At 41.8% G+C, this 23,116-nt stretch overlaps 3 protein-coding genes across 10 annotated transcripts in view; all 3 read left to right on the top strand.

Annotated features, from left to right (window-relative positions):
- The window catches only part of LOC135464661 (cys-loop ligand-gated ion channel-like), an 83,203-nt gene extending 79,218 nt beyond the window's left edge, over positions 1-3,985 (top strand). For 6 of the 8 annotated variants that reach the window (XR_010443673.1, XM_064742153.1, XM_064742150.1 and 3 more), the window contains one exon: positions 3,574-3,985. Coding sequence is in view for 6 of the 8 variants with exons in the window: in XM_064742153.1 (XP_064598223.1) it covers positions 3,574-3,630 (57 nt within the window). In the remaining 2 variants the exon portion in view is untranslated. Of the gene's footprint in view, positions 1-3,386 lie in introns of all 8 variants that reach the window. The other 2 variants (XR_010443672.1, XM_064742151.1) reach the window with 1 other exon arrangement.
- Positions 3,986-13,651: 9,666 nt separating this feature from the next.
- LOC135464387 (zinc finger protein 271-like) lies at positions 13,652-15,283 on the top strand. Its single transcript, XM_064741814.1, has one exon. The coding sequence runs from the start codon at positions 13,652-13,654 to the stop codon at positions 15,281-15,283; it is 1,632 nt and encodes a 543-aa protein (XP_064597884.1).
- Positions 15,284-22,315: 7,032 nt separating this feature from the next.
- On the top strand, positions 22,316-22,648 carry LOC135464385 (uncharacterized). Its single transcript, XM_064741813.1, has one exon. The coding sequence runs from the start codon at positions 22,316-22,318 to the stop codon at positions 22,646-22,648; it is 333 nt and encodes a 110-aa protein (XP_064597883.1).
- Positions 22,649-23,116: the final 468 nt, after the last annotated feature.

Below are 23,116 nucleotides of genomic sequence, written 5' to 3'. Positions count from 1 at the left end.
CCATGTTTGCGAGTGCTCCCCTCTCCCACTTCCTGTTGCCGGAAGGTGTAACAAAGGGCAGGCAACTGTCATGTCTGAACATCTCCTTACATGTAAATAAATATTTCGGTTCGCAAAGTTTATACAGGATAAATTAGTGACATGGAATTATCTACTTAAATGGGGTGAAGGAAAGAATATTTTTCGCTATAATTAAGTTGAGAAATTTTTCAATCAGCACATCATTATTTAGATCTTTTTATTGTTTGAGGCAGGGAAACCTGTTTTTTCCTGATGGCCAAGTCCATTTCTATTCTGATTTCCTAAAAAAAGTCAGCTTTTAGCCAAAGTTTACTGATTGATCAATACTCAAAAGTTAACATTTTTAAGTATTTCAGTTCGGCGTTTTATGAAAACATGGTTTTCAGAGTGTTTACTTTTAAGAAAAATCAGTGGACGATTTATACTTTTGAAATAGCTTTTCATTCATTGAATAAAAGTCATTGGATAGAAACTCTTCCTATTCAAAAAAAGTCACTCTTTATTAAAGTATGATAGAGACGGTTTCCTTTTTATTTATGCATAAAAATTACTAGAAAATCAAGTTTACTTTCCGAAGAGATAATTTACATTAGCCCTTTGGCTTTGTAAAGTACGCATGCATGTATTCGATGTTCATTCGTGACAGAGCTAGGCCCTATTTGCGCATGTCTGTGTGGCTTATCCCATAATATCCTATAGAAAATTAAGTAATTCTTTCGTGGCCTAAAACATTTGCTATAAAAAAAAATAAAATGTAATGGACAGCGTGATGGTTTCTTGACTTATTAACGAATTGAAATTTCAGCTCTTGAATTACTCTTGTAATGTCATTGCGATGCAAAAGCCGTGACTTCCCCCGGGCTTTGCCCGGTTTCTTTCCACCATAATGCTGCCCGCAGTCGTATAAATGGAATATTCTTGAGTACGGCGTAAAACCGCGGTAAAATAAATAAATAAATCATTTAAATTAGCTAGTCAAATTTGACTAGCTGAAGGAAGACAGCTGCATTCATAGCCGTTCATGCGATTTGACAAATTGAACAAATTATATAAAATTTACATAATATATATACACATATATATATACACATATCTGTCCTGTTTTAGCCTTTGGACACACAGTAGGTTCCGTTTCTTTCAATGCCGTCATTTTTGTTTCCTTTTACCTTAGAGAATAATCCTTGTTGGACTATGTATTAGAACGGCGTTGTACATGACTGCCATGAAGATGTGCCATTAAGTGTCACACCGTACTTAGACTGCTATAAAAGTTCATCTTTTGATCTAATTCATCAGCGAAGCAGGCTGGTTGTGCGGAGTTTGAATCAATGTGTCGAAACAGACATTCGTATACCAGCCGTCAACCAATTGACAATTGATGGAAATTAAGACGGAATCATACAAAGACAAGCTGTCAACACAGTTTTCAATAATGTTCGAAAGAAACAAGGAATGTTCTAGGCGAATGAGTGAAATGCATCTCAGTTGCGCTTCGAGATTCATATCAAACGTGGCGATGTAATTCAGCACGATGATATACAACCCCTAGCCCCGGGTTAGATAGACCCCAGATCTGTAGGCCCAGGACCAATAGGCCTTATTCTATACGACATGTCGAATAGTTTGTCTTTGCATTAAATCGACGAATTTCGGTGATCACTTAAAAGAAAACCAGCCCCTAATACATGTATGTCGCGTTTCCCGTTTCCTTGGACAGTCCGTCCAACGCTCAGGTATCGTACTACTGCGCAATGTAAACAAGCTCAGGGGTGGAAACAAATAAACTAGTGGATTTCACTTAGAGGGATACAGAATCGTTTCTGATTGGCTGGTATGAGAGATTGTCAAGTCCAGGCTGTGCCAATAGGCTAAGCTGAATATTTGGTATGGCAGATTTATTCACGTGTATTTCCTCTGTCGGCCAATCACAAACGATTCTGTATCTGTTAAAGTGGCACAGAATCGTTTCTGATTGGCTGGTATGAGAGATCGGCATGTCCAGCTGTATTTTAAGTAAGGCAGACTAATTCAAGCGTGAACAGAGCTGCATTGTTTAACCAAGGAAAATCTTCACTGTCAGCCAATCAGATCGGACTCTCTTTCCCTATAAAGCCGGCTGTTCTCTATCGCTGAGTGCTGTTGTTGTCGTTTAAACCTTTTAATGGCTTGGCGAGTCTTTCTACACTAAACTAGTATATGTGTGTAGTATTTCAGTTTGTTTGTTTTGTTTTGTTTTTTTTTTGTTTGTTTTTTTTATTTTACTTTTTATCCCATTTTGAGACGTTATATATAGATACAGCACGATAAAATCCACTAAATGACAAAGCTGTCACCGGTGTGGTTTCGCAAACAGTACTGTGTATGACGATATATAGAGTCTTAACCTCACAAGTTTATAACCAGCTGTTCCATTTTCCTCCCTCTGCATAATCTGCTGCAATAAGGGTAGAACAAGGTACTCTTGTTTGTAGGCGTTAAAGGGAGATATTCAGTTATCCGAAATTTAATCTGCTAATGGCCTATAACAAAAGTCTAATTCAAATTGTGTTTGTTGGGTTTATTCTTCTGGCCAGACCTAAAAAGCTATGATCATATATCTCAATGACTTCTATTATTTTTGTACGTTTTTTTTATGCGTATATTAATTACTAATCTTGTACAAGAGTGTATGTCTGAAAGAATAGCCGAGTACGTCCCAGAGTCTGCTTTGCATTACATATAGGCGGTGAAGCCACTGTATGTTTTACGTGACTCTTCATTCCTCTTGCAGTCGTCGGCTTTGTTAAGGTCGTTAAACAGACGAGACTTGCCTTTTGAGAAAGAATATGTACGATTGCTTACAGAAAGAGCTGGTTTGATTGACCGGGGTCTTCAGGTCATGTCTCTAAAGGGGGATAACTCTTACCTTTTCTCTCCTCTGCATGCGAACCTTGTTGAGTGCATTTAGGCATGAATGAACTGTCATCTTTCCTTTATTCCATTTGCCTTCACAATGCATTTTTTCTGAAGTTTAGTTGCCAAAAACTGGCTGTCTTAAGAAGTGTGTCTTCTTGATGTCGCATGGTGTATTGATGTTTTACTTTGTAGCAGTACAGGCTGCCTATATACAGGTGAATGTTTTGCTACCCTGCCTTGCAGCAAAAACGTGTAATTTCTTACAGAATTTGCATGATCAGGTGTGCAGTGCACGAGTACTGGATTCATTTGTCACCTCTTGGTGTTGTCAGTATCAACGTTTACTGTAATAAAGGTAACGTGTACAATTTGTAAAACGTAATGTCTAAAAAAAAAACTAACTCAAGTAATAATAACTATGGGTGACTATTTCGTTTTTTCTTCTGTTTCTGTTTTTATATCCTCCTCAGGAACAACTAAGCTTGGACAAATGCTTTTCACCCACGAGATATTAAACACTCACTCGAAAAAAAAAACACTGTGCTTTCTAAAGATGGGATGATCTACTCAAACTTTTACAAGTTTCTTAAAGTGACATTTGTTTCAAAACATTTTTGAGCGATAAACCACAGGGCTTCTGTTTTTCACCCGCTGCAGACACCTGAGGAACAGTATCTAAGCCAGATCTTGGAGGAAGAATCATCAGACGTTTGACCTAACTCACTCGAAAAGTTACCAGTCTGGAAAAACGAAACCAGTCTGGGGAAGGTACTTGACTATTACCAAGGTACCAGTCATGTGTGATCTTTAGCCAAACCGACCAAACAACCCGGAAGCATTTTCCGGGAATTCTGGCCAAAGACTTCTACGTTTTATCAACGTGAAATCTTGTGATATGTACAAAAGGCGGCCTGCTTTGGGAGCATAGCGGATGTTCGGTATTTTATCGAGTAACCAATTTTTGGGCTTCAGTATTTTTTTCTTCAGAAAAAAGAGTTGTGAAAAGCTGTTTATTGACGAGGTGATGCAGCTTGATCAGGACACGTGATTCTCGTGGGTATGGTGCGGTTTCCAGGCATTCTACTATTTCGTGGATACTAACATCAGCCTCCTGGAAGACAGTGCGCAGAACAACACGGGTCGGCAGAGGTTTAGTAGAGATTGCAATGTTTTAAGTAGGAAAGCGCGTAAGTTGCTTTCAACGTATTCCAAGGTGTTCAAAAGTTTGATCTGACTTGATATCAAGCAAGTGATCAGATTTTTTTTAGTCTTAATCTAAAGATTTTAAATATTGTTCACCACCATCTTTGGCACGATGTTGCAAGTTTGCGAGGAACAATGCAGTGAGCCATCTTTCTTTTTCTCAAACTTTTAAACCAAAACACAGACAAAGTCCTGTTGATGTCTGGCTGTTTCAGCAAAATTCGTGTACACGATGTACAGTGAATGGTCTTCCGATTGAAGGTTTCCGATCAGCGCTGACAATTCGGCAGCCAGTATTCACATGAGATTCACTACAAAAAAATGAATTACTTCCACATTCATTGACTGTCGGAAACCCGCGTGTTTCGTCCAATAAAAATGCTCAAAGTCGCAATTCTACGTCACTGACACAGTTCATGGAGGGACAGAGGAAGGATTTCCCTCTCTCCATTTCTCACCATTCATGATTCATTCCACGCCATCCTTCGAGGGCATGCAAGTATTTCTTATTATGATAATTATACTGTTACTATTATTATTTTACCTTAATTTCAGTTAGAGTTTAATCGGTGTGTTTTCTGGACACATGCTTATAATATCGATGTCTTTATAATAATAAACTGTACATAATGTAACGATGTGTATGTAACAATGCAGATTGCTAAATGTCTTTGTGCTGATCAGTATCTATTATTTTTAAAATCTCCATTTTAAATGTGTTAATCGGCAATAGCCCTAACCCTTATTAGGTCATTTATTGTTTATCGCAAGGCATTGTTGGTAAAAAACCGGTTCATGTAGCTGTGTTATGGTCGCCATTGTTTTAGTATGACATTTTTACACGTAATGCTCAGGAAAAGTGTACGTATGTATGTATGCTTTGAGTTCAGTTTTTACGTTGTATTTCAAATTTTTCAGTCATATGACGACGAGGAATTAACCAGTCATGTTTCCTTACTCCAGTCTTTCAGTGCTAGGTATGCAAAAAGTTCCATTGTTAAAGTCTGTGGTATGACCTGAGCCGGGTTTGATCCCAGGTCTCAAACTTAGTAGCGGACGCCCTAACCTTTAGGCCAACGTCGTGGTCAGAGTAAATGACACTGAGGGTGCTATTAATATTGACGGCTCTCAAGATACATACATACATACATACATATATTAGTTTAACGGCTTTCAACAGTTAAACCTGTAGCAATTTAAAGCAACACACCAAAACCAAACAAGCCACATAAACCGTGCAATACACAAAAATGTCGCCGTCACATCCGGATTTTTCCCAGAATGCACGAACATAAATAAACAGTGACGTAATTATGGGTTATAGGGACCCCTGATTTCATTTCGTAAGTGTACAGAAAAATTAAGGAATTTACGCGACGAGGGCAGCAAGACTCCTTATATTATAACGCATTGTCGCCCATTAATTCATGAGGAAGGGATATTAATTGATTCTGACAAGATTTTTTCAGTGTAATGTGCACACTTCTTACAGCGCATGCGCAGCTCACTACACTCGCTTTACGTCACTGTCACAACAGTACGAGCTTGACCTTTGGAGCCTGTGCGATGCATATAACCTTGCTTAGGCTTAGGCCTCACCATTGGTGTCCTCTCGCGGAACTGTTTAATCAGCATTCATGTATAAAATCCTGTCAGGGTGTTGGCTAGAATGTCTTTGTGTTTTCTGAAATCACTTCCTGCTCCATCACCGTGACCCCAGTGATCTCGGCGTTGTCCAAGATTTCTGTACAAAATTTGCTCGTGGTTGTAGTGATGTGAAGCCGAATGTAGAGGGCGGCGCGTGCGCTGTAAGGAATATGTGTAATGTGATCAGAAAGCATTTATATATATATTTTTTTAATTTGTAAGTATAATCACTGACAACTTATAAATCCTCTACCCTTACTGTCTCTAAATACCAATTTACCCTTATGCATGGATACTTCACAAATGAACAACATTAATTAAACTTTTTTTTTTAATTCTGGCTAACATAATAAAGCGGATAAACTACAATGACATGGAAAAAGATGCGTTAATGTGGTTTCTGTCGACAGCAGGAAAAAGTGCCTGTTGGGCTTCAGTATGTTTTGGTACAGACCCCCTCCCTTCACCCCCGCCCCCTTTCCTCATGCACCAAAAAAGACGAAGAAATTAAGGTTTTCAGGAGAGATGTATTTACTGCTTCAAATGAATTTGTGGGGGGGGGGGGGGGGGGGGGGGGTGGCTCCGTGGGTCAGTTGGTTAGGGCGCTAGCGCAGCGTAATGCCCCAGCAGTCTCTCACCAATGCGGTCGCTGTGAGTTCAAGTCCAACTCATACTGGCTTCTTCTCCGGCCGTACGTGGGAAGGTCTGCCAGCAACATGGGGATGATCGTGGGTTTCCCCCGGGCTGTGCCCGGTTTCCTCCCACCATAATGCTGGGCCGCCCGTCGTATAAGTGAAATATTCTTGAATACGTGAAAAAACACCAATCAAATAAAATAAATAAATGAATTTTGCAAGCTGGACTGGCTAGATTGTTATGTTTTAGTAAAAAGTGAGGAAAAGTGTTCCTTAAAACAAAGCAATCTTTCTGACGCACAGCCGCAATCGTCTACAGCATTAACAAGGCGTTGTACGAGTCAGCGAGAGCAACACCACTGTACTACTGAGACAACCACACGTTGTACAACTTCGTCAGCGAGAACAACACGTTGTACGACAGAGTCGGCCAGAACAACACATTGTATGACTGAGTCAGCGAAAGCAACACGTTGTACGACTGAGCCAGCGAGAGCAACACGTTGTACGACTGTGCCAGCGAGAAGAACACGTACGACAGAGCCAGCGAGAGTAACACATTGTACGACTGAGCCAGCGAGAGCAAGACACTATACGACTTATTGAGAGAGAGCAGGACTGTCAACAAGAGCAAGACATTGTAAGATTGTCACGAGAGCCACGCATTGTAAAACTGAGTCATCTATTGCACATATTGCACGACTGAGTGAGAGAGAGCAGGACATTGTTCGAACGTGTGAACGAGAGCAACATATTTAATGACTGAGCAAGCGAGAGCAACACGTTGTACGACTGACGTGAGAGCAACTTATCGTAATACTGAATCGAGAGCCACGTATTGTACGACTGAGTAATGCAGAGCAACACAGCGTAAGACTGACCATCGGATAGCCACAATTGTACACCTGAGTCAAGGAGGGTAACACTGAGAGGCAGAACCACAGATTGTACATCTAAGTCAGGGAGAGTAACAACGAATGAGAGGCAGAACCGCAGATTGTACGACTGAGGTCAGGGTGAGTAACAAAATGTACGACTGAGAGGCAGAACCACAGATTGTACATCTGAGTCAGCGAGAGTAACACACTGTACGAATGAGAGGCAAAACCGCAGATTGTACGACTGAGTCAGGAGAGTAAACAAACTGTACGACTGTGAGGCAAAACCACTTATTGTACGACTGTGTCAGGGAGAGTAACAAACTGTACGACTGTGAGGCAAAACCACAGATTGTACGACTGTGTCAGGGAGAGTAACACACTGTACGAATGAGAGGCAGAACCGCAGATTGTACGACTGAGTCAGGGAGAGTAACAAACTGTACAACTGTGAGGCAAAACTGCAGATTGTACGACTGAGTCAGGGAGAGTAACACACTGTACGAATGAGAGCAGAACCGCAGATTGTACATCTGAGTCAGGGAGAGTAACAAACTGTACGACTGTGAGGCAAAACCACAGATTGTACGACTGAGTCAGGGAGAGTAACACACTATACGACTGAGAGGCAGAACCGCAGATTGTACGACTGAGTCAGGGAGAGTAACACACTGTACGAATGAGAGGCAGAACCACAGATTGTACATCTGAGTCAGCAGAGAGTAACACACTGTACGAATGAGAGGCAGAACGCAGATTGTACGACTGAGTCAGGGAGAGTAACAAACTGTACGACTGTGAGGCAAAACCACAGATTGTACGACTGAGTCAGCGAGAGCAATACATTATACAACTGAGTCAAGGAGGGCAACACAAGGAATACATGTAGCCGTCATAAACAATGAAGTCCCGCGGCATGTTTGAGACAAAGACAGATGTAATGCGCACTCGTAAATACCGTCCCTTCATATAACTCGTGTGAACAATATTATCCGAGTTACTTCAACCCCCGGTTTTAAGGTTTGCTCAATTTATAAGGTAATTACTGCTCAAGGCAGCGCTTGTCGTTTGAATAATATTTGAACGGGCTGTTTTGTGCGATTTTTTGTGCAAATTATTTTTATTTATTTATTTATTTGATTGTGTTTTACTTATATGACAGCGGTCAGCATTATGGTGGGAGGAAATCGGACAAAGCCCAGGGGAAACCCACGACCATCTGCAGGTTGCTGCAGAGGGCGTTACGGCCGGAGAGGAAGCCAGCATGAACTGGACTTGAACTCACAGCGACCGCATTGATGGGAGATTCCTGGGTCATTGCGCCGCGCTGGGGTGCTAACCCCATCAGCCACTGAGGCGCCATTTGTGCAAATGAAACTACATTTATTTTAATTTATTTGATTGGTGTTTTTTCACGTATTCAATAATATTTCACTTATACGACGGCGGCCAGCAATATGGTGGGAGGAAACCGAGGGGGGAAACCCACGACCATTTGCCGGCAGACCTTCCCACTTAAGACCGGAGAGGAAGCAAATGAAACTAAAGATAATTTGGATAAATGTGGATGCAGCTTCGTTCTGGTCACTTGTTGGCTAGATGTTGTTTGTTCTAAAACGCTGATCTGACCAGTGGACCTGAATACGCCTTTCCAGCGCGATTTCTAGCCATACATGGTTTCTTAGATCACATTTTGTGACACAGAAATCGATTCTGATTGGCTGGTGGAAGTGAAAGGCAAGTCCAGCCTACAACTTGTCTTAGTTGAATTTTATGTATTGTACATCTATTCAAGCGTAACCAAGGTCAGCCAATCACTGTCGATTCTGTACTCTTTTAAGCGGCGACCAAGAAACGTGTGGTGACGTCTCTCATACCTTCTGGATCACTACAAACCACTGTAGTATCTGATGTTTTTAAAACCATTTTACTCGGTTGGAAAAATTGTATATTAAGAATAAATGAAACCAGTAGCCTAAATGTGTTTTAAGTGTGCAAATAATTCTGGATGCAAAATAATTGTGCAAAATAAACTGGATTAGAATATATATATTGCATCAAAAACTATATTTACCGTAGTTAGTGTACACGCTGGGAACATTTATATTCTGATGTGTGTTTGAAGTATACAAACTCGACACTACAGTGCACAAAAACATAGCTGTTCCTGAGTAATCCATCATCTCAATCAGCATTTTGATGCATTTTGCCCTCTACAGTGTTTGGGACAAAACAGAACAGTGTGGGCCTCAAATTTATTTATTTATTTAATTGGTGTTTGTACGCCGTACTCAAGAATGTTTCACTTATAAGACGGCGACCAGCATTATGGTGGGAGGAAACCGGGCACAGCCCGGGGGAAACCCCACACCATCCGCATGTTGCTGACAGGCCTTCCCACTTTCGACCGGAGAGGAAGCCATTATGAGCTGGACTTGAGCTCACAGCGACCGCATTGGTGAGAGACTCCTGGGTCATTACGCTGCGCTAGCGGGCTAACCGACTGAGCGACGGAGGCCCCCTGCCTCAAATTTCAACAGAGCTAATTATTGTGTACCAGATTTCTTTCAGATGGCATCCGTATGGCAATCCGTTTAGGTATTTCTTCTCTAATTATAGAATTGGGCAAAAGAATTGTACATATATTCAGTTCTTTTGTGCACATGTAAACTCGGCTTCATATTCCTCATGTTGAATAAAGTTGAGAAGAAAAACACACTTCTATGCAAAACGTAGACCGTTTAATGAAGTAGATTTCAATTTTTAGGCAAATGTAAATTTTCAAATAGTGGTAATTAAATAGCATACAAATTCTGGTGGTTTACCCTGTCTGTAAAACAAGGACGTTTAGATCATATTAGTTTGGGGCCTCCGTGGCTCAGTTGGTTAGCGCGCTAGCGCAGCGCAATGACCCAGGAGTCTCTCACCAATGCGGTCGCTGTGAGTTCAATGCGGCCCGCCGTAAGTGGGAAGGTCTTCCAGCAACCTGGGGATGGTCGTGGGTTTCCCCCAGGCTCTGCCCGGTTTCCACCCACCATAATGCTGGCCGCCGTCGTATAAGTGAAATGTTGTTGAGTACGGCGTAAAACACCAATCAAACAAATAAATGAATTCATCATATTAGTTCATATTTACAAAAGATTTGGTATGGTAAGGCGGGGAATCGGCCCCAGTACACAAAGCTGTGCACCTCAAGAGGCGAAACTGGCCATAGCTGTGATGGACAGCTGCTGACACACTCCTAAGGCTGCCTCTTTTTTAGTTTTGTTTTACTCTTCCTTCGATGTTATATGGCAAGCACACGACTTATACAGCTCCAAACACGCACTGAAGAACTGTTATAGGTCATAAGATCGCCAAAATGGTAGCCTGCTCCATTCACACTGAAATATCTTCTTTTTTTTTTGGATTAGACACTGTAGATTGGGAATATCACTACACCACAAATGTAACTTTCTGAAAAACTCTTGAGCATTCAGCTATGCACCAATCAATTAAATATATAGTGGCTCAGTCGGTTAGCGCGCTAGCGCAGCGTAAATGACCCAGAAGCCTCTCACCAATGCGGTCGCTGTGAGTTCAAGTCCCGCTCATGCTGGCTTCCTCTCCGGCTTACGTGGAAGGCCTTCCAGCAACCTGCGGATGGTCCTGGGTTTCCCCGGAAAATCAAATAAATTAAATATATATATATAGAAATGTTCAGTCTTATAGTTCCGCTATGCATAACATGTTAATATTAATGATAGCTAGATGGCCGCTTGTGCTCTCAACCAGGGTCACGTATGATTTCCTTATACGTTTCGTAATATCATAGCTAACAACTATTCATTCTAATTCATAACACTTATTTAATGCAAGACGCCCTATATCTTTACAAACACAAAAATATGCTTGCCCAAGAAAAAAAAAAGATTCGAACCCTTCTTTTAGGTGCAACCTATTTTCCATAGTTACTGCTGTAGTTCAATATACTATGAAGGAGACGTAACAAACAATGGTACAAATACGGATTTCAAACTTGACAAAATATAACAAAACTGATCATATTATAAAGTTTATTTGTTACGTATGAGGACAAACGTTAAATAATAATAAAAAGACTTTAACAGCGCGTAATACACCCGAAGGTAAGCCTAAATAATCCTACATGTGCCGCAGAGGCTCTAAAGGTCAAGTTTGTCTAGTGGTGGCAGTGATGTAAAGCGAGCGTAAGAGAGGCATATCCACCAGCGTCAGTCTGGACCATGCGAGATTTCGATAACTAGTTTTAGGGGAGACAACTCTGTTGAGAGCGTACCGAAATCAGACTGGGGGTATACGGTAGTGGCGCATCAGATCTCGGTTAGAGAATGGGATTAAACAGACGATACTTCTTTAACAACCACCTTACGCTACAAACTGACGTAACTCTGCTGTCATAATAATATTTTGACACTTGAAACAGTCTAAGCATTCACCTTAAAACACCACAAAACATGGTCATTTTTATTTAACCCTGCTGAGGGTATACAGTTGACGGCCACGAGAAAACTTTGAAGAGTTCCGAATGACAATTATGCCTGGGGCAGTCTTCAACATGACTGACTTGGTAACGACTTGGTCTTATTAAGCTTCTATCACTGAAGCAGTTATATCGATCTATACCTCTGTTGACTGATTGATTTAGCTCTGCCAAATGTTCCTTATAGTTCTTTGGTATTGTAATGAAGAGTATTAACACACAAGTTTAGCTCCAGTTGCTTGTGACACCAATCAGTATGTGTGTAAGTGTAAATACAAAACAATATGTAAAGTGTCTTTCGGATCTGTTTTTTTTTTGTTTGGTTTATATTATAGGGATGAAATAATTGAATCGACGTCCCCTAAATAAAAAGCTATGGAATTATGAATGTACATGGTAATTTGTCTTCATTTACATTTTCGTTGTTTCGCTGACCACCTCAGCTGACATCGTGATCGTAATCGTATAACGATGGGGTATGGAAGCCATCATCGTATACCATATCATCATTCCGTCGTCTGGGGCTTAAACTGGTCAAGTCCAGCTCATGCTGGCTTCCTCTCCGGCCGTACGTGAGAAGGTCTTCCAGCAACCTGCGGATGGTCGTGGGTTTCCCCAGGGCTCTGCCCGGTTTCCACCCACCATAATGCTGGCCGCCGTTGTATAAGTGAAATATTCTTGAGTACGGCGTAAAACACCAATCAAATAAATAAATAAACTTAAACTGGTCACGAATTTGCCACTTGCATGGCTGCGTCACAGATAAATGAAGATGTTTTATTTATTTATTTATTTATTTATTTATTTATTTATTTATTTATTTATTTATTTATTTATTTATTTATTTATTTATTTATTTGGTGTTATTGCCCTGCTCGAGATTTTTTCACTTAAATAGGTGACAATCAGGGTTTTAGGTGGAGGAATTCCTAGCCTGGGTAATCCAATGACCTTCGGCAGACTAGACAAGAAAGACAAGCCAATGCATATATGCATGCGTGGAGTTTAGGTGTGTATACATATACGGTGTCTTCTTGTGACAGGGCCTGTCCATGCCACCAAAGTGCTGCTGAAATCACTGAAGTATCATGTCGACGACACCATACATGACACCCCAATCAATCATAGTATATACTGACACCGGGCCAACCAATTCTGTTACCTCACTCTAATCCCTCAGTACTGAGTGCCAAACGAGGCAGCAACAAGTACTATTTGAAGTCTTTGGTATATGACCAACCCGGGATTGATCCCGGGGTTTCCGAACTTTGAGGTGGATAGTCTTACCATTTTGTCACCGACGCGGTTCAAGAAACAAATGGATAGATCAGATTCTGCACTGATTCACTACCATGGACACGGGTTATGTGGACGCCTTCGCCGATGACGGTGGTCAGCATTATGGTGAGAAACCTACGATTTGCTGTAATATCTTTCCATATATGACCGGAAAGGAAGCAGCAGAAACTCCCAGTGATCACATTTAAACGCGTTTGCACAGTTGATGGATCCCGATCCGGATCCTCATCCGGATAACCACCAAAATTTAACAGATTAACCGATAGCCAAAGGCCAACTTGTGCGCTAAATTTCATTCGAATCCCTTGATAATTGTTTCGGTTAAATTGGTGACAGAGAGGCATATATCTGACAAACAGGTGAATAATCATTCTGAAGATTTCTGGATCCGAATTTACACCAGGAAGTCAACAAATCCGGACTTACACAAGGGTGTTCACAGATCAGGACTTACACCAGGATGTCTACAAATCCGGACTTACTCCAGGATGTCCACAGATCAGGACTTACACCAGGATGTCCATAGATCCGGACTTACACCAGGATGTCCACAGATCTGGACTTAAACCAGGATGTTCACAGATTCGGACTTACACCAGGGTGTCCACAGATTCGGACTTTCACCAGGATGTTCACGGATACGGACTTACACCAGGATGTCCACAGATCAGGACTTACACCAGGATGTCCACAGATTCGGACTTACACCAGGATGTCCACAGATCCGGACTTACACCAGGATGTCCACAGATGGGGACTTACACCAGGATGTCCACAGATTCGGACTTACTCCAGGATGTCCACAGATCCGGACTTACGCCAGGATGTCCACAGATCTGGACTTACACCAGGATGTCCACAGATTCGGACTTTCACCAGGATGTTCACGGATACGGACTTACACCAGGATGTCCACAGATTCAGACTTACATCAGGATGTCCACAGATTCGGACTTACACCAGGATGTCCACAGATCAGGACATACACCAGGATGTCCACAGATCAGGACTTACACCAGGATGCCCACAGATTCGGACTTACACCAGGATGTCCACAGATCAGGACTTACACCACGGTGTCCACAGATTCGGACTTACACCAGGATGTCCACAGATCAGGACTTACACCAGGATGTCCACAGATTCGGACTTACACCAGGATGTCCACAGATCAGGACTTACACCAGGATATCCATAGATCTGGACTTACACCAGGATGTCCACAGATTCGGACTTACACCAGGATGTCCACAGATTCGGACTTACACCAGGGTGTCCACAGATTCGGACTTTCACCAGGATGTTCACGGATACGGACTTACACCAGGATGTCCACAGATCAGGACTTACACCAGGATGTCCACAGATCTGGACTTACACCAGGATGTCCACAGATTCGGACTTACACCAGGATGTCCACAGATCAGGACTTACACCAGGATATCCATAGATCTGGACTTACACCAGGATGTCCACAGATGGGGACTTACACCAGGATGTCCACAGATTCGGACTTACTCCAGGATGTCCACAGATCCGGACTTACACCAGGATGTCCACAGATCAGGACTTACACCAGGATGTCCACAGATCAGGACTTACACCAGGATGTCCACAGATTCGGACTTACACCAGGATGTCCACAGATCAGGACTTACACCAGGATATCCATAGATCTGGACTTACACCAGGATGTCCACAGATGGGGACTTACACCAGGATGTCCACAGATTCGGACTTACTCCAGGATGTCCACAGATCCGGACTTACACCAGGAAGTCACAGATGGGGACTTACACCAGGATGTCCACAGATCAGGGCTGAAACCAGGATGTCCACAGATCTGGACTTACACCAGGGTGTCCACAGATTCGGACTTACACCAGGATGTTCACGGATACGGACTTACACCAGGATGTCCACAGATCAGGACTTACACCAGGATGTCCACAGATGGGGACTTACACCAGGATGTCCACAGATTCGGACTTACACCAGGATGTCCACAGATCAGGACTTACATCAGGATGTCCACAGATGGGGACTTACACCAGGATGTCCACAGATTCGGACTTACACCAGGATGTCCACAGATCAGGACTTACACCAGGATATCCACAGATCAGGACTTACACCAGGATGTCCACATATCAGAACTTACACCAGGATGTTCACTGATCCGAACTTACACCAGGATGTGCTAGTGCCCAGGCCAAGGCGTGCACAAAGTTTTGTTGATATCCGTGTATAACTTAATAACTTCTTGGAATGGTGAGGAATCGTTACAAGCTTCTTGGATTCGGGCTCTGATTATAATTAATGGCTTGGTCCATTTTCCAGCCACTACACAAAGTTTTAAGCAATTTATCCGTTTATATATTTTTGAATGGCAGAGAAAAAGACAAATAAACAGATAGATAGTGATACAGACAAACCGACAGATAGAGAAACCGACAAACAAACGGACAGACAGAAAAACAGACAAACAAACGGACAGACAGAAAAACAGACAAACAAACAAATATACAGACAGAGAAACCGATAAACAAACAGGCTGCAGAGAAAGAGATATGCAAACAGGCAAACAGATGGACAAACACAGAGAGAAACGGAAAACAACTGACAAACAGAAAAAAACGGACAATCAAACAGGCAGACAGACAGACAGAGAAACTAATAGAGACACAGACAGACATACAGACAGACAGAGAGACAGACAATCATACAGATAGAGAGAGAACAAACAAACAAAAAGGGGAAAAGACAGACAGACAGAGAAACAGACAGACACAGAGACAAACAGACCCGCGGACAGACATAGAAATAGAGAAAACAGACAGACAATATGTACATATGTATACATGTATATATGCATATACGCAATGACGCAGGAGCCTCACACCAACGCGGTGACTGTGAGTTCAAGTCCATCTCATGCTGGCTTTCTCTCCGGCTATACGTGGGAAGATCTGTCAGCAATCTACCCGGTTTCCTTCCACTATGATGATGGCCGCCGTCGTATTACTGAAATATTCATGAGTAAAACACCAATCAAATAAAAAAAGAAAAAAAATCATTCATATATTCATTCGCTCGTGAACACTGCAGCCTGTGTAACGTGATGTCAGTCACAATTGTGATACTATGTCATTTAACTGCCTCATTATGCAATCCGACAAGAGTTAATTGTGTCTTGTGATACTGAGTCATAAGTACCGGGAACAACATCGCCGGAATCCATGCCTTTAACATTGTCTATTGTAATTGACCTGGTGCCCGAGAGAAAGGCGTCCAGTGACGGCGTAAATGCTCTACAGCTCCGGGTAATCTACCAAACTGCTCACAGTGAATGATATGGTTATAATGACTCTGTGATTGACGGCAGACATATATGCCTACTGACAGTATCTGTTTCTGCGATAACATTTATAATGGTGCAAGTCAAAGCCACCCGAGCATATTTTGCTACTGAGCTTTATACAGTTAAAGATATCAGGTCCCAGACATATCTACAGTTGCCATCAAAGACGTTTCAGTAGTTTGAAGCTCAAATCCTGAGGGTGCTTTAGTGGAAAAAAAGGCAACTCCAGCCTATCACCATGTTTTATTCTCGCATGTATTACTTTCCTTTCGTTTTCTTAACAAGGACTTAACAGGTGTCCATATTTATTTCATAACGGAAATAAATTTGGGCTTAAACTTTATACTACGTATACTCACTTTTAATGACTCCTCGGTCGCACACGAGTGAAAAATTGCTAAATACGACATAAAGATCCAAGCATACAAACATATATATAAAATAATGGCATTATAATCAGAAAGGCCACGAACCACCCTCCGCCTACCCTGCTTAAATGTTTGCTAATGATTATATGCACTGGATTATGAAAGTATTGTTTCTGAAGAAATTAAAAATGATCACAAAAGACTATTTATTGTATTTTCTTATTTTTGTGTATTTTACGCTGTACTCAAGAATATTTCACCTGTACGACGGCGGGCAGCATTATGGTGATCCTGGATCACCTCGCCGTGCTGGCACACGTAACAGCCTCGGCCATGGAGGCCCTATATTGAGGTCGCGCGGGTTCAAACCCGTCATGGACAGGTAATTTGTAGAATTCCCCACTCCCAGTGCCTTTATGAAAATACACGCTTGGAGGTAGCGGTTGAAGGTAGGGGTAAGGGCATTTGCGCAGTCTAAATCATAAATTCAATAAAGCATTTAAAATAAAGATTGCTAAAAGCCCAGTTCAAGCCCGGTTTTTCTCCGGTAGTATGTGGGAAAGTCCGCCGACGACCTGTCGTGGGTTTCTCCCTGGCTCAGTCTGATTCAATGTGGCAGCCGTGGTATAAGTAAATCAGTCATGAGTATGGCGTAAAACAACAATCAAATAAATAAATAAATTAATTAATTAATTAAAATATATATAAATATATACAAATAATTAGTCAGTTAGCAAAGTCACTTTGCTGAATGTAAAAACGAAAGCCATAAAAAGTTTGCAAGCAGCACAAATATGCGCATCAAATGAACCGACGTATGCTAAAGCCTACAGGAAGTCAAACGTTGCGAGTTCGCTCCATGGCGGAATGTTTGCTGCATAGATTATTTTGGCCCCGTGCCTAGATTGCCGCGGACCGAGGAAACACATTAATGCGATGATGCACAGGCCTCCTCTCTCACGGGGTATGAGAAGGGAGTCACGTGACTGAATGAATCAGGCAAGACTGTTTGTGTGGTGACCTACTCACATTGGCCGAGAGCGAGTTCAGGTTGGTTGGTCGGCTGCCTCGCAAAAAAAAAACAGATGAGCCTACGTCATTTAGAAAGGCAAAGGGACGCTGTTAATGAGAAGTGAGGAGACTCAGGTGAATACAGGTGAGCTGACTGACCTGGGGTTCTACTGACCAGGTAAATACCATTTAAAATGTTATGTTTTTTGATCGGACATACTGAACTGCACAGTTAAATTTCTCTACAACACCGGCGGACATTTTTGATTCCACTGTTTAACAGAATATCTCCTGACCAGTACGAGCAAGGACGCTGGGGGTAGCGTCGAGATAAGTCGGCCTCCTCCTGACAGGGTGCATCAGGTTGGCCTGGGGTATATGTATGTATACGGCCGGATGCGTGCCTCTACAACCATATTTTATTATCGTTTGTTAATACAAACGAGAGAACGTGCACAATTTAATAAGACTAGCATTAACATTATTTAAAAGGCCACGAAGCATGTTCTGTGTTTTACGGTATGTTTTTTTAATCAGTGCTGGGTACACTAAGCGGGATGGTGGGAAGGTGGATGGGGATAGGTTGAGGGCCGGGCATAATAAGACGAAATGCTTGTTGAACATAAACACTTGATGTGGTAGATCAGTTTATAGAGATGTGAAGTACTCGTCACATATAACTTTTCCATGTACGATTTGGAGCATACAGAAGCCAAATATTGTTCGAAAAAGGGCTTGTTATGCATGTGATAACAGATCACTGATTCACGAAAACAGCATATGAATACATGACACAGCACATGAATACATGACACGGCACATGAATACATGACACAGCATATGAATACATGACACAATACATGAATACATGACTGCACATGAATACATGACACAGCATATGTATACATGACACAGCACATGAATACATGACACAGCATATGAATATATGACACAATACATGAATACATGACACAATACATGAATACATGACACAGCACATGAATACATGACACAGCACATGAATACATGACACAGCACATGAATACATGAGTGTAGGTACAGAAATTAATAACCCTGTATAAACATTAACCACGTTAAATTATTGTCTTTAACCCACTTTATAATAGGGACTTCTTTCATTATATTTTACTTAAAAGATACAGCTGTGTTACGTGACTGATATCTTATAGTGACCTTGGTGTCATACAGAGAGGGGCCGTCAGTTGTTCGATAATTTGCTGAGGTAAATGTGCATATCTGGAGGCATTCGAATCGGGAATGCGGGGCTCACCAACAAAAGGAAATCATAACTAGCTTTAGAAGGGAGGGATAGTTTCGTATCCACCCGCCTGTCGGCGCATGCGCGTCGTGTAGATGGCGGTCATTTCGTAAATGACAAGCGAGCGGTGATGTTGGACTTTAATAAATATGGATGGATATTTACCTTTTGGGATGATCGACATCTTGTGGTTTTAACAGTCAGGTGCCCTAGGACACTAAGCATTGTAAAGGAGTGACTGGGCGGGCGTGGTAGGTTAGTAATCGATTGCTTTCCGAAATTTTACAATTCTTCCTACCGAGGATAAAGAGACCCAGCCATGACTACACGATATGAAAGAGCGTGCCGTAGTCATCCAGGGCTACTTATTTCACGATATTCCCGAGCCCATAATATGGGCCCTGGTGTGTGGTGTGACATACTTTATGCATGTAGGCCTACGGAGGCGGATATCATGCTCAATGAGGTAGGGTGTTGACTGCTTCCCTGTAAAAAATGTCGCACAACCATCGACTTTAAATATCGGATAGCATAGTTTTAAGAACACAACCTTGAAAACGGCATGGTCAGTATTTTGGGAAGGGAAATTGGAAAGATATATTTTCACTAGATTGATGTCCCGGTATCAATATTGTTATCTCTTTTTTTTTAAACAAGCGCGTATACTTAAAAATGACATCGTGAGTTGCGTTGTACAAGCTGGAGAGGCTGTCTTTCTAGTCGAGGTTAGGCCTATATCCCAGCTTGGCCAGCTGGCACGGCGATATCACCCGCTGTGAGTGCTTTGTGGAAGACTTTTCTATCATCCCGCTTACTTTCAGTATGTCTCAGTTAGCAAGCGTTATTAATTATTGAGATGGTAAGGTAATGAAGCTAATATCGGCTTTAGGATAAATGTTAAGTTTGCCCTGTCTTTTGTCTAGTGCAATGTTTTGTGTATGGCTAATAAATAAATGAATAGCTTTTGACTTTCACATTGTTTATCACTATACCTCCAACTTTCGACTTGCCCTCACAGCGCTAGTACTAACCGTTTTTTTCCCCGTCTTATGCTTATATGGTGAAATACTCGTGTAGGACACGAATGAATAAGGGGTTTTTGTGAATTTTTACGTGCAGCAATTATCGAAGTTATCTACCCTATATGTAATGTTATCTGCACGCATGTTTTAGTAGTTGTGCAAGAATTACTCAAAGCTATATGAATCATCGTGGTTGCTATGTCACAGGTTCGAATTCCGCTGTCGGAGGCGGCGTGGTTCGGCCGTGTCTTTGACTTAGGATATACACTCTAAAAAACAATCTGTTAAATTTGATAAAAATAGTATCTTGTCTGAGTGATTGCAGAATAGAGTTTGTTACTGTAACAGAAGCATTATATTATGTGCAATTCCATACCCTTATCACATCAACAAAATCATTCTGATGGAAAAAGTCTATTACACGTAACACAGTAGTTTGTATCAATAACACAACATATTCTGTCATCATGTAGAAAAAATAATGTAAATGTAACAGAATATTTTTTTAGTGTACATCTGCGGCTCCAATATCTTCCAACCATTAACGTCACGGTCATCACGTCGTGAACACGGTTTGAGTATAGCTTTCAACACAGAGGAAATAAGTCGGTGTATAAATGAATGAGGACAATAAATGACGATAGTGTCATTCTTGCAATAGCACGAACCGAAGTTCATTGACCTGTAACCTTGCGCCTTCAGACAAATTTGGCTGTCAGTTAAGATAGCCACCAGGTTTGTGTTTTAGGGTCATGTGAGTGGAGAAGTATTTACCATAGACCGCTGTGACCTCATTCTCACCATACTCCTTGCAGCGCATGCGCCGCTCTCTAATTACGCTTTAGGCTACTAGGCCTCGGACCTTCATTAATTTCCCATAAGCGACAATGTTAACGTCTAGCGCTGCAGCTCAGTCCCAAACATTCCGTGGCCAATAAGCTTTGGTGCATACCTGGCCCAGCCTGTGAGAAAGAAGCCATAAAAATCTTGACGTAGGTTGACCGTCAAAATCTGGACCTTTCCATGCCGGCAGCTGGGAGGCGTGCCTAGCAACGCCAAGGGGACGTCACTCGCAGCCTCATCACTACCTCACACCTTGTGTCCTCTCACCCAGAATTTCAAACTTTCAGCAATAAAGCTCATACCTCCTCAAAGTTTAGACAGTTTCCAGCATTTTAATACCAAGCATGCACTTGTGCACCAAAAAATGGAAGCAAAAAAAGACTTTATACCCTAAAATTCACATAACTACAATCGTACCGAAACCGTACCGAAAAACGGAAGTTGTAATGGGGGTCTGTGTCCTACTACACTGTCAACACTAGCAAAAATTGTTCAGCCATTTTGAACTAGGCCTAGGTCACTTGGGTCGATCTTGTCTAGTGGTAGCAGTGACGTAGAGCGAACGTGAAGAGCTTTAAGTCAGCGTAAAAATGTTGATTTCATTTATTTGATGTGATTGTTATTTTACGCGCACTGAAGAATATTTCACTTATACGACGGTGGCCAGCACTATGGAGGGAGTAAACTAGGAAAACAGGGGAAACCCCACAATCATCCGAAGATCTTCCTACGTAAATGAACTTGGTTAGTTTTTTTCTATCCCATTAGGTTTGTGTTTTGGACACATTCTCAGGAATTACTGAACAAAAACTGTAGTCAGAAGAAGACAAAACATGAAAACATTTCCCTGAGCTGTGATTAGGATCAAACCTGGCTATGGATAGGGGATTACCCTGCTCTCACTGCTTGTGGAGCCTTGTGGAGTCTTGTGGAGCCTTGTGGCAATAAACAGTTGATGGTGCTCATACGACCGCTTGTCTTCCACAAATATGATAGACAGATCTATACGTCACATGTGGGGACAGTTTGTCAGTAACTTACCAAAGGTCGGTGGTTTATCTCGGGCACCCCAGTTTCCTCCACTCAAAAAAAAAAAAAATGACCGACATGCATCGTATCTTGATAAAGCCATGTTTACAGCGTTAACAAAAATCAAATAAATAACAAAACTGTATTTTTCGTGTAAATTTTATATCAATCTATCATTTCTTGAAAAAAATTACATCTTGGGTTTTTTTTTTGTCGTTTTGACAGGCTAAAGCCAGAATCGTGCGCTCGGCGATCTTACGGAAAGTTCCGAAAGTCCTGTCCGTTACGTTTAACCGGAAGGCTGAAGTAAATCTTCGACCAAAATGTCTGGGGACTGGCAACATGGAGTCTGCGGATGTTTCGACAACTGTGGCCTGTGCATCATAACCTACTTCTGCCCGTGTTACACGTTCGGCAAGAACGCGGAGGCTGTCGGTGACAGCTGCTGCTTGTGTTGCCTCTGTTATCTCATCCCGATCGCGGATATCATCGCCGTGATTAGCGTTCGTGGGAAGATTCGGAACGCTAGAGGAATCAGTGGATCGTGCATCGGGGATTTGTGTATCCATTTCTTTTGTCATTTGTGTGCCCTGGTTCAAGAGGCTCAAGAAATACAAGGGACGCTTCATCGCGGTATGGCTATAGAGAGGGAATAGGCTGTCGATGCTGCCTTGGGAAGAAATATATACACGATTTCCAGTACAAGGAAAGTCTTCATACAAAGAGAAGTTCATACGCCTTCATTTAACGAGAGGACCATTTTAAGTGAAATTTCGTTGGTCATTGGCCCCCCTCTCCAATACTATTTTGTTGATCCAGACCAATCAACGTTTCGCTTTCTTCGTAGAACACATAGAACTGCTTGCATATAAAGAAAAGACTCCAAGTAGAAAGAAATTTACCCTTATAATCGCGCTTAGCTTGAAATATACTTTACAGAGTAGAAAACTGAAAACGCCATAAGATGAAACGGTGGGAAAAGGTGTTCAATTTTTCTCTATATACAAAATATAACATGTTCTAAACTCAGGGAATTTAGCTGTTTGCGATAAAGATATAAAGGGATAAAACGGGGTTATTTTTTATTATTTTTTAGAAATTCTTGGTTTGTCCATACTGTCGTG

This window comes from Liolophura sinensis, chromosome 4 (assembly GCF_032854445.1).
Source record: "Liolophura sinensis isolate JHLJ2023 chromosome 4, CUHK_Ljap_v2, whole genome shotgun sequence".
In the NCBI taxonomy this organism is placed as follows: Eukaryota; Metazoa; Mollusca; class Polyplacophora; order Chitonida; family Chitonidae; genus Liolophura; species Liolophura sinensis.
Note: the sequence above shows the minus strand (reverse complement) of the source record. Positions and strands in the feature narration are given on the sequence as shown.